Here is a 16,495-nt window from a genome sequence, read left to right as displayed (position 1 = left end):
ACGCAGAAAGCAGGCGACTACAGACTGAGTTGCATAAAACTGAGGTCATAATCTGGCATAAATTCTGAGCTGGCTTGGTTTTCTCTTCAGCTAATGTCAGTACTGGTAAACTGTTATGAGGAAATCCAATAGGGAATGGGTCAGGTGTTAATGCTCACAATCAGCATGATTCCAAATAAACTGGAGGAATTTAAGAAACAGTGCTGTGTCTTTGGCTTAAAAGTTGCTTGCATAGACTTAAAATAACTCTGCAGACTTGTGTGGTGCTGCTTCAGATTTACCTGGATGAAGAAAGTGTGACTGTTTTTGGAAGATCTTTCTGTAGCAGATCTCTAATAATATTGAAAAATGGAATATGCAAATGTCTTAACAACTTGCTGGTAAAACAAAATTTTCATGTCCTCCTCTCTGTGCTATATCACCAAGCTGAAGCTAAGATAAGCAGTTCACCAAATTCTTTCCTTTTCCTTAAATTTGGGATTAATACTGAGCTTAGACAGCTTAGAAGCTGGTTGTGCTTGTCTACAGCTATGTGGAGGAAATTCCTCTAAATTTAATTCCATTTAAATTTAATTTAATTTAAATTTTATTAATTTTTAATGTTTTAATTTTTTAATTTTAAATTAAAGATTAAATTCCTTTAATTCTTTTCCTTTTCCTTAAATTTAGGATTAATACTGATCTTAGACTTTTTAAACATCTTAGGAGCTGGTTGTGCTGGTCTACAGCTATGAGTAAGAAAAAACCAGCATTACTGTGAGAAAAGAGATTAGTTTGTCTACATTCTAACAGAAGAAATGCCTTTAACATAGGTATCACTACACAAAAATGTATTGTAACTTCATTGCCTTCCTCATAACCTGCAATTTTTGGCAGTGAAAATGAGAGTTTTATACACAGTGTAAAGACAATAAATGATTTCTCAATTTTTCTAATTTTGTTTCTAACTGAAGAGAAAGTTTCTCTTCTACAATAAGGTCTCAGGTTCAAGATTTGAAATTGAAGTTCTGGATTAATAGTCAATATTTTCCTTCAGGAGACAGAATCTGAGATACCTAGCAGGTGGGCTGAGGAACAACTTGTTCAAGGACAGTTTTGTACTAAAGAGTCTTCACTTATAAGACTCCTTGTGAAAGCACAAGACTACAGCAAAAGAAGATCTTTAAAACATTACTATTGAACCTTAAGAATATAGCCCTTAAAATGTTAGTAGCTCTTGTCTTTTGTGCTCTGGGAAAGCAAAATTGCAGCCCAAGGAAAATGGAACAAACCAAACCTCACAAACACCATTGTTGGGAAGGTGTAAAGGAGAATAAATAATGCCTATCCTTCGGAGCACAAACAGTGGTTGCCTCCCTTAAACAAATACACAAATAAATAGGAATTGTATTGCTTTTGAAACTTCCATGGTTGTAAATTTCCTTATGGAGTGCCCTGTCATTTTCTTTCCTGAAAACATTCATGTTCCCTGCTTTAGTTGTAACATGTTCCATATGTCACATTGCTTTTGTATGAAACAGTTCAGACTCAGCTCTCCTTTCATCCCCTGACCTCATTTTAAGGTTTTACTGCTGTGGAGGACTAATCTGGATTGGTTTGATCAGACCCTTCTATTTTATAAATGCCATTTAACTCACCACAACCTTTTTCCCCCCTTTTCCATAACAATAAGCCCAACCAAGTCGTTCTTTGTTAAGTGTTATTCTTATAAACTCCCTTAAAATCAACCTCTAATTGAACAGTGCTCTCTGACTCAGTTCATTATTGCACTACTGCTTTCATTCAAGTGAATTTTTGAAGTAATGCAACACAGAAGCTTAATTATCTTCTTGTTTTCCTGGTTGATATTCTCTGGAGTAAATGCCAAGGAGGATTTGTTTTTGCTCAGTTGTTTTTTTTATGCTTTGCATACAACATAATTTTTTCTGGCTCAAACACTTCTTTTGATCTTATTTTTTGGAATAAAGTGCATTTAGCATCTTCACAAGCTTTTTTATTTTTTCTTTATGCCTTCCCATCAGTCTTCTGTGTATGAAATGTCTGTGCTTAAATATGGTCCAGATTGTTCAGTTTACTAATTCAAAAATTCTCACTCTTGGTGTTCCCTGTGCCTCACCTCTTTTTCTAACACTGGTTTAGACTGGGAGAAATTCCACTGCAGGTGATAAAGTGAAACTTGTGCAAACTAAGCACAAGTGACAAAAGAAGGGCCCCCACTCTTTCTGATTCTGTTCTATCAATATTCCCATTCTTCAAATATTCCAAACCATGATCCTGACATGATGCCTTTTCAGTGGGTTAATCTGCATGCTATCAGTCCAGTTTCTGTTTGTTCTCCTGGTGGAGAAAAAAAAATCAAACTGTTTTAAAAAGGATCACATAGAAAAGTTGCACCAGCTCAGCCATGAAATTTTAACTGATCCTGTATCAGAGGCACTGGTGTAAAGCAGAATCAATCAGGGGCTGCAATATTAGGAAAAATTTCTCCACAGAAAGGGTTGTAAAGCATTGGAACAGATTACCCAGGGAAATGGCAGAGTCACCATTCATGGAAGTGTTGAAAACACATGTGAATATGGCACTCACACAGTTTAGTGGTGACCCTGGAGCTGCTGGGTTACCAGTTGGATTTGGTGATATCAGAGGCCTTTTCCAACCTTATCAACCCTATGATTCTGTGATCCCATGCTTCCTCTTGCCTCTGACACAGCCACATGGGCAGAAGACTTTCTGAATCTGTCAGGGATGGATCTTTATTCTCTCAGTGTCTCTGCTTGTGGAAGGCAGCTCCATCTACCTATACATGCTTGTGTCTCTGTTTTTTTCCAGATGGACTCAACCTGGCAAACATGCTGTAAGCCCAGGCCAGATCTATGCTAGTTTTTTTAATTTTATTTTTTTAAATAAAAGTCTGTCAGACAGAGGTTTACCCATACAGGATGGACACACGTGTTGTTGCAATGTCCTTGTGTTGTACAGCTTATGCTTGGAAAAGGGAATGACTCTGGTGGTGGTGAAATTGAAATCCTTTTTTTTTTTTTTGGTCATCTCCTGTCATCCCATTAGAGCTTTTTTGGCAGAGGCAACTGCCAAATTGTGGCTCCAGACAAGTCCTTTTTTTCTCCTCAGCTTCAGGAAACTTGTGATTTGGTATTTTAGAGTATTTACTGTCATGATATTCCCACTAGGCTGAATGGTGCTCCAGTGATTCTTGTTTTGCAGGTGAAAATCTTCCTGCCAAACAGAGAAGCTGACCTGCCTGAGGTGCACAGGAGGCCCGTGGTATGACAGAGCTGGACTGCAAGGAGACAATTTAAGCAGAGGCCAGAGAAGCTTCTGGGTCTGAACCTGCTGGTTCCTGCAGCAGCACACTTTCCTTAGTAGTACCAAAAATGATTTTTGTTTTATGCTGTGACTTGTGGTTAGATTCTTTGGTTTCCTAAAAAAACAAACTGCAACAGAAACTCCTTCAGCAGTTTGGATGTTCTTAAATTTTTATGCTGCGTGGATTGCCTGATACCAATGGCTCCAAGATTCTCTCCCTTGGCTGGACTTCTCTCAGGGGGAATAACACTTCCATCCTTTCACTCTGTCTGTCTGGTGAAAGTTAAACACCTTGAGATCCTCTCTCAGCAGTGGCCAAGTGAAAAGTTAATTAGGAGGGACTTAGAGAAAGACACACAGGCTGTATCAGCACATCAGACTCGTATGACAGAAATTGCTGGGAATTGGGTTAGGTGGGCTATGGAGACATGGAGAAGCACTTCTGGATTTTGCCCCATTTTCTCTGTTGGACCCTCTCAGTCTGTGCAACACACAACAGTTGTTTCATTCCCTCTGCCACAGCCCCAGTTTCCCCTGGTGTCTCCTCCACTAAGAGCAGCTATACAAAATGTTCTTTCCTCTCTACCATCTCTGCACAACAGCTGACAGAAGAAAGAAGAGCTGCAAAACATAGTCCCCCCCCTTCACATGTTAAACAAGTACTTTCTTACTCCAGAGAAGTCCATGAACACTTTAGCTCAGGTGGGCAAAGCAGGACAGGCTTTGAATGCAGAAAATTGAGCAAAATTATCAGAGAGTGATTGAGCTTTACATCTCTACTACAGCTTTGTTGCTTAGAGCCCTGCAAAGCTGAAGTGGTGATATTTTAAGTGTACAGAAGAAACTGGAGTTGCACTATAATTTTTCTGCTTTGCAAGGAGTTGAAAATGCTTTAAATCTCTGTAACTTGTCTCAGGTACAAAGAACCTAACGGGGGTTTGAACCACTATTTAAAATTGAGAAGAGACACTTAAAAGCCAAGGGAGTCTCAAAGTCATGAATCTGGGAAGAAAAAACATGTGACAAAAAGTTTACAAGTTGACCATCTGAAAATATTTTGGGTTCGGTTCAACAGATCAAAACAGCTTATTTGACTTAAAAACAAATAAACAAACAAAATATGTTTAAAAGCACAAATTGTTTAACTGTTTGAAGTTAACAGGCCTTCCTTCCACATGGTTTGAATTTAATTGATTTGATTTTTCTGGTTCAAAACCTTTTCAGGAATTTGGGAGACTGGGATGTATGAGTGTTTATTACAATGTGAGACTATTGTGATTTCCTTAGGAAGTCTACGACTTGAAGGATAATATCATTACTGTGGAATTGTAAGATCTAACAATGTTATCCACAGGATCTGAGGAACAAGGATATAAAAGCCTTGAAAGTCTATTTTCTCTGACAATCCAGGCACCTGAATTTTTCCTAGAAAGCCAGATCTTCTATAGTTCAGCTGCACTGAGTCATCCCACTGGTTTGCATCACTGTGAGGATCTGGCCCTAACCTGAAAATACTCCGATGCTTTGTGAAATTATCTCATTCAGTGAAAAAACAATGAACCTTGATTGTCAGCATGTGTCATGCAGGACACATTGGTTTTGGTTTGATGCCAGCACACTTTTTCACCAGTTCTGAGACTGGCAACTTAATTTCTTAATAAGAAATTAAAAAAAAAAAATCTCTCTTCTCCTCCCTCCTACCCATCTTTGCTCTTCTCCCAGCTGTCATCACTGTTTACAGTTTGAGTAAGTGAAAATATATATTTACAAGTACAGCTTACTGCTGTGTTTGCTGGTATAGACTGCCTGAGTGCATATCTGGGAATAGAGCTCCCATCTCCATCCAGAAATACACCCCTTCCTCTCATCAGTCTTGTTTCCTTAAGCTGAGTGTTCAAAGCTCTTGGATTCTGAGCTTTTTGGGAGGGAGGCTGGTGTCTTGCTTTGTGCTGGGATGTGAGCACTGTTGGATGTGGAGCAGTAAGTGATGCTCCCATCTCTCCCCAGCAGGGAAGGCCAACCCTCCTGCCCTTATCAAGCATCTCCTGCTCGGACAAACTGCAGGCTGGACTAACTGAGGTTATAGAGCAGGAGAAGTGTTGTGTCCCTGCCCTGCAGCTGACTGGCCTCACCTCATGGGGCTGGGTATGAAAGCAGACCTAGGAGAAGGTTTTATTTTCAGCTGCAGCCTCGTGCTGTGGCCCTTTTCTTGGCTGGACCTGTGCCCATCGGACAATCCCACAGCATCCTGGTTGCCTGCCAGCCCCAGATGCCAGAAGCATGTCCCCATTTCCTCTCCCCTTACACGAGGAATTCTGCAGGGTCTCATTCACTATGACACAGAAAAGATGCATCTCAACAGTTTGGGGGCAGTGAGGCCAGATCCTGACCAAGGCCTCCAGATGTTATTGCAATAATAATTAAAAATATACCATAACTATGTGAATGATGTACAATACATTTAAAATTGTGCTTTTCAAAGGGGTTTATAAAAATGTTGCCAACACCCATGGTCTTATTGTAACTTGGCTTCAGCATTGTGCAGATTGTGTTTGTGGCATTCCAAGCGCTCAGGACTTTGAGTCCTGCTGAGACCAAGGAAAAGCTGGTGGGTCTTGAAAATTTTGCAGGATTCCTCCTCAGAGGTCAGCTAGCCAGAAATGAGTGTCCAGTGGTTAAGTCACTACCCTTGTTCAGCTCCTAACTCCCTTGGGAATTGCCTTTATAAGTTTGGGAAAGATATTAAGGACTTGTTTATGCTGCTAAAATTAACTTAAGTTTTTTTTTTAATTTTCTTTTTTGTCCTGCAGCATTACTGCTACATGTTACACCAGTACAGACAAAACATGTTCATTTTAGTCTGAGATGGGTTTATTTGGGTTAATTCAGTAGCACAGTTGAAAGATTTGTTTTATAACTAGAATGCATTTAGTGGTTCTGAAGTAAAAGAAGAATACAGCTTTTTTAAGCTACTTTTCTACCTGTGAAATGGGAATGAAAGTAATTAATCCCAATGATACTATTGAGATACTGTGGTTACTGTAAAAACTGAGGTTATATTTGTGGTGGGAGCTGCTGTGGGAGATGAAGATAGCTTTGTACCCAAGGTTCCCTGGATATATTCAAGTATGGACAAAAATATATCTAGATATTTGTCTCAACTGCACATTTCATTCATCTGTGTCACAACAACTAAAAATAAAAACTAGGGAAAACTATGTTTTTGCTGGCCATTATTTCCCTAGTTGCAGAATATCTGTAATAAAGGTTTGCATGAACATAACTACAACTGATGCCAGACACAGACCTCTGAGACTCATGATTGATGCAGACAGTGATTGAGTGGAATGTGGGCAGCTTGAAAAAGTGTTTGAGAAAGGTGTGCACTCACTCAGCCCTCACCTCCAGGAGGATAATTGCAGGGAGGGGGGTTTGCTGATGTTTTAGTGGATCATAGGATCGCAGAACCACAGAACTGCCTGGGCTGGAAGGCACCTTAAAGATCATCTCATTCCAACCCCCCTGCCATGGGCAGGGACAGCTTCCACTATCCCAGGCTGTTCAGACCCCCATCCAACATGACTTTCACATATTTTGGCTTGTCTGTGTAAACCATGATACCAATTTTGCTAACGAAATTTATCCAGACACTAATTTTTGATCCCAGATCTTTATTTGTTTTTACATAAGGACACGCAGAATCAATTTCAGTTTTTTAAAAAAAGTGACCCTCTTAATTCTCTGTAACTGTTTACATGGCCATGTGTAACGATAGAAACTGTGTGTGCAGACTCCCTTTGTTATCAGTGTGAAAACGTTTGAGGTGATCACAGTAATGAAGTTTTCTTGTGGATCTGCCCCTCCTACATGTAAAACCTCACAGTGATGGCTTAGACAAGATCTTGGTTCAAGAAAGAACACAAATACATTCAGTTCCTTTCAGTGAATCATCCACTCCAGAAAAAAATGGGGAAAACCAGTATGAGAGGAGGGATTTCCAAACTCTGGTAGAAGTGCTCAACCCCCTCAGTTGACAAAGATGTTTTGGTGCCTTTGCAGTTTTCAGGATGAATAACTAAAGAGCTCTCTAACACTCTGGGAAGTGACAATTACTTTAAATCCCCTGTCCTTTGATGGCCTTAGAAAATGGCTCAACATTTTTGGACAGGATAGGTGTCTGAGGAGAATTAATGGGATGGGTGCATCTACTAGCTGGGAAAGTCCTGCTCCTACGTAGTCTGTCAAAGACGCAGCTTCCCTGGAATGTGGGACTGATAAAAAAGAGAATCTGGTTTTATATTCCCTACACAGATAAATAGGAACACTAAGGGATTTAGCACATGCAGTCTGTGTAGAATTACCTTTTGCTGATAATTTTGTTCTGCAAAAAAGTATGTCTCTTGGTTAGGGATGGAATGAATCACTGCAATGTTTCAGCAAGTCCTCCCATTTTCATAACTCTCACAGGAAAGCATGAAAATTGTATCTAGTTCTGAAAGTATTTCAATGAAAAAAAATCTTATCACCCTAAGAATGGACACAGAGAAGTAAATTACAAGTATGCATAGCGTTAAGTAGTCATAGTTTCACTGATCCCAAAAACAGACTGTCCTTGTTCTCCTGTCACACAGGTTACATGACATAATCAGAGACTGTGATCCTGTGTTTTTCTCAATCTTTTCTGACTTTTCTTTTGGTCATTGGATTGTAATTGACAGCCAGAAATATGAATCATCACATGAATACAACTCAAACAAAACCAATTTCAATTAATGAGCTTCCATGCACTTTCCCTGATATGATTTTAGCTATTTTCATGTTTCTAAGCAAACAGCTGTGTATTCTGCATGCAGCACATTTCAGTCCAGCTCCAGAAGTTAGTGGGAGTCTGTCTGTCTCCTTTTGGAAAGATTGAATTGGACTGATAAAAAAAACCCCGGGGAAACCTTTGGGAGCACTTACTCAGAATTACTTAATGAGTCAAGATGAAAATACACAATCCCTCTGGTATTCCCTAATCCTCCGTGTTTTCAGTCATACCAAATGTTAAGATACTGGAGACTGGAATTTATCCCCTAAACCCACCAAACCCACAGTGAGACCAAGCAGTGGAGACTCTCATCTCTTCACATTGTTCATCTCAACGCTGTGTCAAGGACACCTAAATTCTGGGAGGTGAGGAGTGAGGTTACTTGTGGCTCCTCCACCTTTTGCTCCCCAATACTCCCAGGCATGGCATCCAAGGTGGCACAGATCACCAGTTTGTGAACCTGAACTATCCAGTGTGAATGATCTGCATCCTCAAGCTAAACTCTAACTTCTGGTACTTTCAAAGACATAACCTCATGTCGTTCCTGCTTTGAAAGCCTGAGAATGTGTATAGATCCAAAATCTTGACAGTCTATAGATATATGAACACATTTTCAACAGCTTTTCCTTTCCTCTTTAAAGCACCTCTTTTTTTTCTCCAGGGTTAATGTACTCAGATTGTACTTTTTAAATAATTTTTATTTTTAAAAAAATCTCCCATGAAAATGGCAACTTTATGACTGCTTGTCACTCCTGTTGCAGCTTGACTGTCTGGTGCAGTGTCTGACTGATGGCTGACCCACTTGGCACCCTTAAATTGTGCAGCAGGGACTTCTGAAATACCAAATCAGGGTCTCATCTGCTCAACAGCCTCCAGTTGTGACTGAACCATCACAGTGTGGCATGGCAAGACAAATGCTACTTTATATTTGAATCATCTGGAAGCATGGACTTCAACAGATATGAATTAAAGTTTTCTTTAAAAGGAAACACGTGAGCCGCTCCACACAGTTGATCTTTCAAAATAGTGCCCCAAGTAGGAAATCACAGCCACTATGCTTTGCAAAGCTCAAAGAAATTAAAAAGAGCTAAGAAAAAATGAAGTCAATTGAGGATGAGTAATGAAAAAAAACAATTAAAAAAAATTTGATGTAATTCTGCCATAAATAGATCACGATAATTTTATATGTATAATACTTATATTTAACAATAAAGGACATTCATCCAAGTGCAAGCAGTCATAAAAACAAGTAACATTTTCATTAAAGCTAGACTAAGCTTGTCATGTCAAGCCCATTACACTGCATAAGTGTAATTAAATTAATTTCAGCAACTTTATACTTCCTAATTTTCTTTTTTTTTATTTTTTTTTTTTTGGTCTGGGTCTATTTAGTAATCCAGCATCATTGCAACTGTTTCTTGTCTTTATAAACACAAAACCAATCCCCTAGAGGAGAAACTCTTTCTTAGAAACAATTTTACAGTATTAATTTTTACCTGAAAATTCAGTTTTCCAGAATTTATTCTTTGTTCAGGGGTGGGTGACCTCCTTTTTGTTGTTGTTGTTACAAAGTGCATGGAAGAAGAGACACGGAGCTTCAAACTTCTGCTACACTCAGAAAGAAGAGAGGTGAGACATTTAATTGCCTAGATCCTATGTTTTCAAAGGGTCCCTTGTATTTTTAAAGATTTGCATTATCAACAATAATTATCAATCTTTTGTTTTATTTCTTGCTAGAAGTGATTGCAGGAGGCTGGGTGAAATATGCCAAGGATCCTGATCTTCCATCCCACCTCTGGGATCAAACAGATATTTCACCTTCTAAAGTGATTCCACCTTGCAGTTGAAAGCTGCATTGTCTGGGAAGACCACAGACCATGGTGTGGTCTGTTGATATTTCTCTCAATGCTGGCAAATCTTTAGGTTTCCCATCCAGTTTTGGGTGGGTTTTTGTTGTTGTTGTTTTTTTCACATTGCCTTAATTTGTCTCCAGTTGGCACACCAATGAATTACACGCATCCCGTTTCGCCTCACAAATCCTAATTGCCATAAGGACTATATTTAATGAAGTGACTCCCACCTCAGCAGAACTGAGACTGCTTTGACTACATTACCATGATAATCAACAATTAAGTTGGCATTTGCCAGCCATAACCACAGATGTCTTCTTTGAAGTGTGGGAGAAACAGCAGTAATGTCTAATACCACAGTGTGGGAACACTTGGCATGCAACACCAGCACAAGGAAATGGAGCATTTGGCCATGCTCCTGGAAGATACTGTGATGGAAGTGACATAAATATGTAATTAGGATAATTCATACATCAACAAGATCTGCACCTGCTTTGCTGTAAAGGTGTTGGGGAAATCACAGCACTTTTCACTGCTCTTCAGCTCTTCTGCTGTGGAAGTACCTGAGACAAACATAACCCTGACTCTGATTTTAAGAAGGCTGATGAGAGGCCCTGCTCTGACTTTGAGATGTGTACAATAAGCAGAGCTGCCCCAACAATGCCTTTGAACAAAGAACCACCTTTAAATCATAGTCCAGTAGTAGTGCTCATATTTGGCTTGCTCAGTTCCCTTACAGTAAGTTCAATAGGCCTGGAGCTGAACTGCAGCACAGCCATTAATCAAAAACCATATAAAAATGAGTTCCAGGAATTTATAAATGCATAATACAAATATGAGCTGTGAGATTTTTTTTCTGTAAACACTCCATCTCAGTGATGCCTCTTGTCTCCCCATGCACTAGCCAGCATAGCTTGCTCTTGATTCCTATCTGCCTTAACATTTTATCTTGATTTGAGCCTGCTTTCCAGTTCACAGGTCTTGGGAAGGGGAGAGAACAAGAAAATTGTCAGCATCCCGAAAGCCTACCTATTTTTTTTCCATGGGATAAGCAGGCCGTGAACCCCTAGGACTGTGACCAGCTGCTTAATTTCTGGAATAAAATGGGCAGGACTGGATCCTTCCATCCCACATGCCAGCAGCCTGCCCATGAAACATCAAAAGTTCAGCATAACCCCAAAGTCTACCAAAATACTTAGGAATCTCTCCGCTAACTTCATGTGGACTGGTCTATAGGGTTCTAACATCTTTGCTTTCAGAGTGGTCAGAAAATGAACAGTACTGTTTGCTTTCTCTGAAGGCAGGTTCTCTCTGTTTGTGTTTTTCTTTTGTATGAAAACTCTCCACTCCTCTCCACTCCTCTCCTTCATTCCTTTCCTAGTTAAATCTCTAGTTACAGATGAAAGTCTGACACTGGAAAGTTTTTCCATTGGTTCCACCTCCTTCTGAGACCCCTTGACCTTCTGAAATGCTGCTGGGTCATTATTTTGGGGAAGAGTGAACATGGAGATTGCTTTCTTTGCCTTCCAGGAGTGACCTGCAAAGGACTTTCCCAGTGAATTAATTTGTTTTCATGTACTCTGCAATGCTCTGTTGTGCCTTATCCAGACTGTGATGGCATAAGCACATGTTACTCTCTGACTCAAAAAGTCTTGTCAAGTGAAGAGAAGAGTTTTCTTGTAGGTGTTTGGGGTTTTTTTTAAGTTTGCTTTTAGTTTGGCATGTAAGCACACCTCAGTAATTCATAAAGCACTGAAGTTATTCACTGTAGCCCAAGTAAATGGAGCTGATGTTTAATTTTTCATTTTTAAGTGCTGATGCAGAACACAATACTGCACATGGAGCTTGCAGGGCTCCCACCACTAGCATTTGGACTCCATTTTAAGCCTATAAATCACATACTAAGTATAGTGCTTGTTTGGGTCTGTTAAATATTTCCTTCTCGTTTGTTCTTATCAACATCCAGTAATGATATATACATATGTCATGCAAGACAGTAAATATGCAGACATTGCAAGGAAAAGTGCCATATCTCTGATGATTAATGCATAAATGTTTGAAACTAGCATAAAAGCCGGGGCAGTGATAACCTTTAGCAGAGCCCAGAGGAAAGAACACAGCAGATAAATGTGTTCCTGTGACAAGCAGCAAAGCTCATGTGCCACCCAGCCTCCATTTCAGGGACTCCAGACAATTGTGTTCCCTAGTCCTGTTCACTCCCAGGTGTATTTCACTCAGTCTGAGAAGCAGGAAATTGCATTTTCATGCAATATTCTTCCACCAGCTGTAAGCTAAACCCATACTTGAAGGCTATAGCAACAAATGCATTAAGTACAGCAATCTCCTGCCACTTTGCTCATCAGTCATTTGAGCTCTACCCTTCTACTGTTCATGGTTGTACCAGATGGAGGAGGAACTTTGCCTACGTGATGCAGTTGTGAGAAGCAGCAGGTGAGGCTTTGCACAGTGCTGTTGGTTCCAGCACTACCAAAAATGTAAAAGTGGAGAGGGACCTCAAGTGCTTCAACCTTAGAACGAATCTGAATTGTGCAATTGAAAGTAAGAGATCTTAAGGTTCAGGAAAACACCAATGACCTGTTCAGCAAATGTGTCTTAATTTTCCAGCCTAATCCTGTTACTAATATAGCCTTGCTACAGAATGAGACCTGCACTTGTGCCTCTTTCTAAATGACTATTACATGAGGAGAAAATTAAGATATGAGCCAAAACCCCATGAGCTCAAGTGGCTAGAACAGATTTTTGTCCATCTTAACATGGCAGTGAAGCAAGATAGAAACTGCTTGGCTGAAGGACCAGGCAGGCATAGGGTGTCCTTCTAACAGCAACAGGTTGCTTAGGAAACATGCAATTTTCATCACTGGAGGCAGCTGAGAACAGGATAAACAGGCATTTATTTACAGGGAAGAGTTTGTGAATAAGGAAATGGTGATCTCTTTATTTTCATTTATGATTCTATGTGATTTTCTTGACTGAATCTTTTACTCTATGAGATTCCCAGGGCTGCTGCAAGAGGAGAGGGAGGTGTGTTTCATGCACAAAAATGTATTTATAAATTTATGATCAATAGATGACAAAACTTGCACAGAAACACTGTGATATGTTATTTCAGGTTTTCCATTAATGCCTACTTCTGAATTCATTGTTTTTGCAAACACACTGGACAGCAAAAGATAACAGATCTTTAAAAAATCCCCCAAAACCTACCATAAAAACAACTGGCTTAAGTTTTTCCTAAACTATTTTTCTTCCTTTGCTTATTTATGCCTCATTGTGTAAGAAAATCCCAGAATATGACACTGATTCTGTACCCATGCTACGTATGGGCAGAAACCCAGGTTTGCTAGCTTGTCAGGGAATGAATTTAGCCCTGAGCCTGTCTGTCTTACTAAAATAGTTATTGAGATCTGGTAAACAAAATATGCAACGATGGTTTCCGAGCTTCCATGAGTAATTCTATGCAACCGCGTATAATTACAATTATCATAAATATCCTCTGTTTACATAACACCTCAGTGGATCTGCTGAATTCTCTGTGGCCTCTATGCATACAGTGCCATGAAATGCAAACATTGGCTCTTCCTAAACACTCCTGAACAAACAAAATGTGAAAGCTGAGTGTGGAGGAGATACCAGACAGGAATATCCGAGCCTGGGATTATAAGGGAAGAGCATGGAATCTTTTATGTCTGCATGAGATACGGTGGTGTAAGAACAACACAAAATCTGGTGAGAATCTCACCAATACTTCAAAATCCATAGAAAACTGGAGTTGTCTTGGAAAGGTAAAACTGGGGTGAGTATTAAGCACGTTTTAAAGACACTCACAGGTAACAACACTAACTGTAAGCACCCCCTCTTTGCAGAGAGCCAGCTAAGCACTCTCATAGAAGTCTAGCACATAGCAGGTGTTGAAAATGGAAATGCAATTTCCCAGCTAGGCAGACATCCAATATTTATGAGCCAAGTCTGTGGAAATAGCAAACTGCCAATAGGGACAGAATAATTTAGCAGAAAATCAAGCAAGTTTTCCACTTCAAGAGAGTTTGTCATTCACCTTGTGTCCGATCCTACTCCTTCCAGTGTCTGAATGCATTGTCTAGTGCTGAAGCAATCCTATAAGACACTAAAACAAAGAGATTAACATCCTCATGGCTAGAGCTGATCCCAGCTATCTAGGTATTTGGCAGAGCCAAGTGATGTATGGCTGAGAAAACAAAACAAAGAAACCCACACACCTGACAGGGAAACCAACCTGCCAACTTGGAACAGCACCTCTCACATTTCCTAGGCAAGGTTTTATATTCAGATTAAATGTTTCATTCACATTTTGACAATGTCATAGTTTTGTCAGACATATTTAGAAACTTCTACCATGTTTGGGTGGAAATCTTCCATAAGCAACAAAAGCTGGTCTGGGATCTCTGGAGCAGGGAAATGTGACCCTTGCATTTTTGGTCTGAGGTCAGAACCAGAACTGCAGAAGTGGAATGGCTCTGGAGAATCAGGTCTTGGACACACTTCCTGCCCAGTCAAAATTCAAGGTACTTGGATTTTCCTTGTAGCTATGAGAGGAAGAATTGGTAATTGCCAGACAGAGGGATCTGCGCCTGTCAACACTCCTAACTCAAAAGTCAACTCCCAAATTTGCTTGAGAATTTCCTGTCTCTTTCTGATAAGGCTCCTGTCTCCTTTTGGCAGACTCTTTACACTGAACTGCCAAGCTATGCATAATAAGCCATGTTTCATGGGTATTTGCACGATTTTGGAAACTGCTGGCACCACCACACATGGCCCAGATATCACTGGATCAATGAAGAGCATTAAGGTGTGGGGAACTGAATGAATATGTCAAAAATATTAAAATATTCAGTGAATTCCCTTTTTCTTTCTGTCTGAAGCTCACTCTGTTACAAGACTGGGTAGGGGGCTGGACTAAGGCTGAGCTCCTGGAAAAATAGGCCCTAAGAGGAAGAAGACCTCAAAGCTGGGTCTCTGTAAGGGTGAAATTTAGCTTTGAGTACAAGTTTTAAGTGAATTATGACAGCCCTGCCACCACCCCAGTGTGTTTGTTATTCAGGCAGACATGCCAAATAACCTCCACGAAGTGACTGCTTTTTTTGAGCTGGAACTTACTCCTGGACAGTTTGTTGTAAGCACTTGGTCAGAGTCACAGCAAGACACTTTGGAGCCTCTTTTGGCAGCCCTTCATCCTCCTTTCCATTCTTTGAGCTCCTACCAGCTGCTGCCAGCAAAGATTCCTGCATCCCAAAAGATCTGCAGGGTCTCCTCTTAGAAAAGGGGAGCAGTTCTGCCATGTGTCTCTTTTGGTGATTGGTCCTGATCACCTTTTTCCTTGCTCGGCTAGGTATTCCAAAGTGTCAGGCTGTAGTGATAAATGGGTGGAATGGGTTTGTCCCATCCTCTCCAAAACTCTCCATTTTCAAGAAGTCTCCATACTGATACTTATTTTTATGAATTTACAATAACCACCCTCAGCTTGAAGTCCAAAATTCCCTTACAAGTGCATGAGCTTGAAGTAGTAACTGTGGAAAGAAAATCAAAAAGTGGAACTGACCACTGACCACTGGCAAAATTATTTTCTTTTTTTTTTTTTTTGTTAATGAAAAAATGTTTCTGCTCTCTCAAACTGTACTTCATAATTTTTTCTTTTCTTTTAAAGCAGAGGAACTGCCTATAAGCTGAAACTACATAGGTCAACATAAAAGGAATTTTTATGTATAAATAGAAAGGTGATTTGAATCAATGTGTCCATAAAATTTATATTGTGATGCTTTGGAGACAGAGGCCAAAACAGCTTTGCACCTGATCCATGAAAAATTAAATTTGTTTCAACTGAAATCCTTCAGAAATCTTCTGTTCATCTGAGGAAATCAGCTTATACCCCAAGAACTGAGTGTATAAATGGAAAAATATAAAGAAATCTACTTGCTCCCCAAAACAAAAGAAAATGTGAATGAACGAGCGAGTGAATAAACAACTGAATAGATGTCACAGGCCTGTGCTGGGGTTTAGCAGTGTGTTACTAATCAGAGCCAATGGAGGAGTATATAAACATGAAGTACCTGGGTTCTAGCAATGCATTACTAATTACAGCTCAAGGAATCTTCCTTAAAGCATTCATTCAAACTGGTTTGGGTGTGAATTCATTATGACACGGGCAGACCACTGCCTGACAAATTCCCACCCCGAGATATTTGCAGAGCAAGGGTTCAAAATGAAAACACATATCTCCATGAGCTGATTCTAGTACAACCTGGCAATTCAAACACACATGGTAAAGCTGGTCCAATTCTTTTTAAAGAATCTTAAGGGATTTTTCTATGGTGAGCACTAGCTGTCTGTCACCTGGTAACTTCAGTGCATGACTTGAAGATTCTCACCTGATAAAAAGGAAAGATCATTATCTTTGGGAAAACCCCCCACATACCCATGCCCAGTGAGAAGGGCTGCATTTTTCAGATGCACACCC

General features: G+C 39.9%; 1 protein-coding gene across 2 annotated transcripts in view; it reads right to left on the bottom strand.

Moving 5' to 3' along the window:
• The window catches only part of NTF3 (neurotrophin 3), a 49,610-nt gene that overhangs the window by 17,129 nt on the left and 15,986 nt on the right, over positions 1-16,495 (bottom strand). Inside the window, exon 2 of one of the 2 annotated variants that reach the window (XM_088055396.1) lies at positions 9,631-9,742. The exons of the other annotated variant lie outside the window; for it this stretch is intronic. Within the exon in view, the coding sequence (XP_087911522.1) occupies positions 9,631-9,742 (112 nt within the window). The remainder of the gene's footprint in view (positions 1-9,630; positions 9,743-16,495) is intronic. 2 annotated transcript variants of the gene reach the window in all.

This window comes from Pseudopodoces humilis, chromosome 5, assembly GCF_049639895.1.
Source record: "Pseudopodoces humilis isolate 2021_Gansu_Grassland_sample_001 chromosome 5, ASM4963989v1, whole genome shotgun sequence".
Taxonomy (NCBI): Eukaryota; Metazoa; Chordata; class Aves; order Passeriformes; family Paridae; genus Pseudopodoces; species Pseudopodoces humilis.
This window is presented reverse-complemented; position numbering and strand designations above follow the sequence as displayed.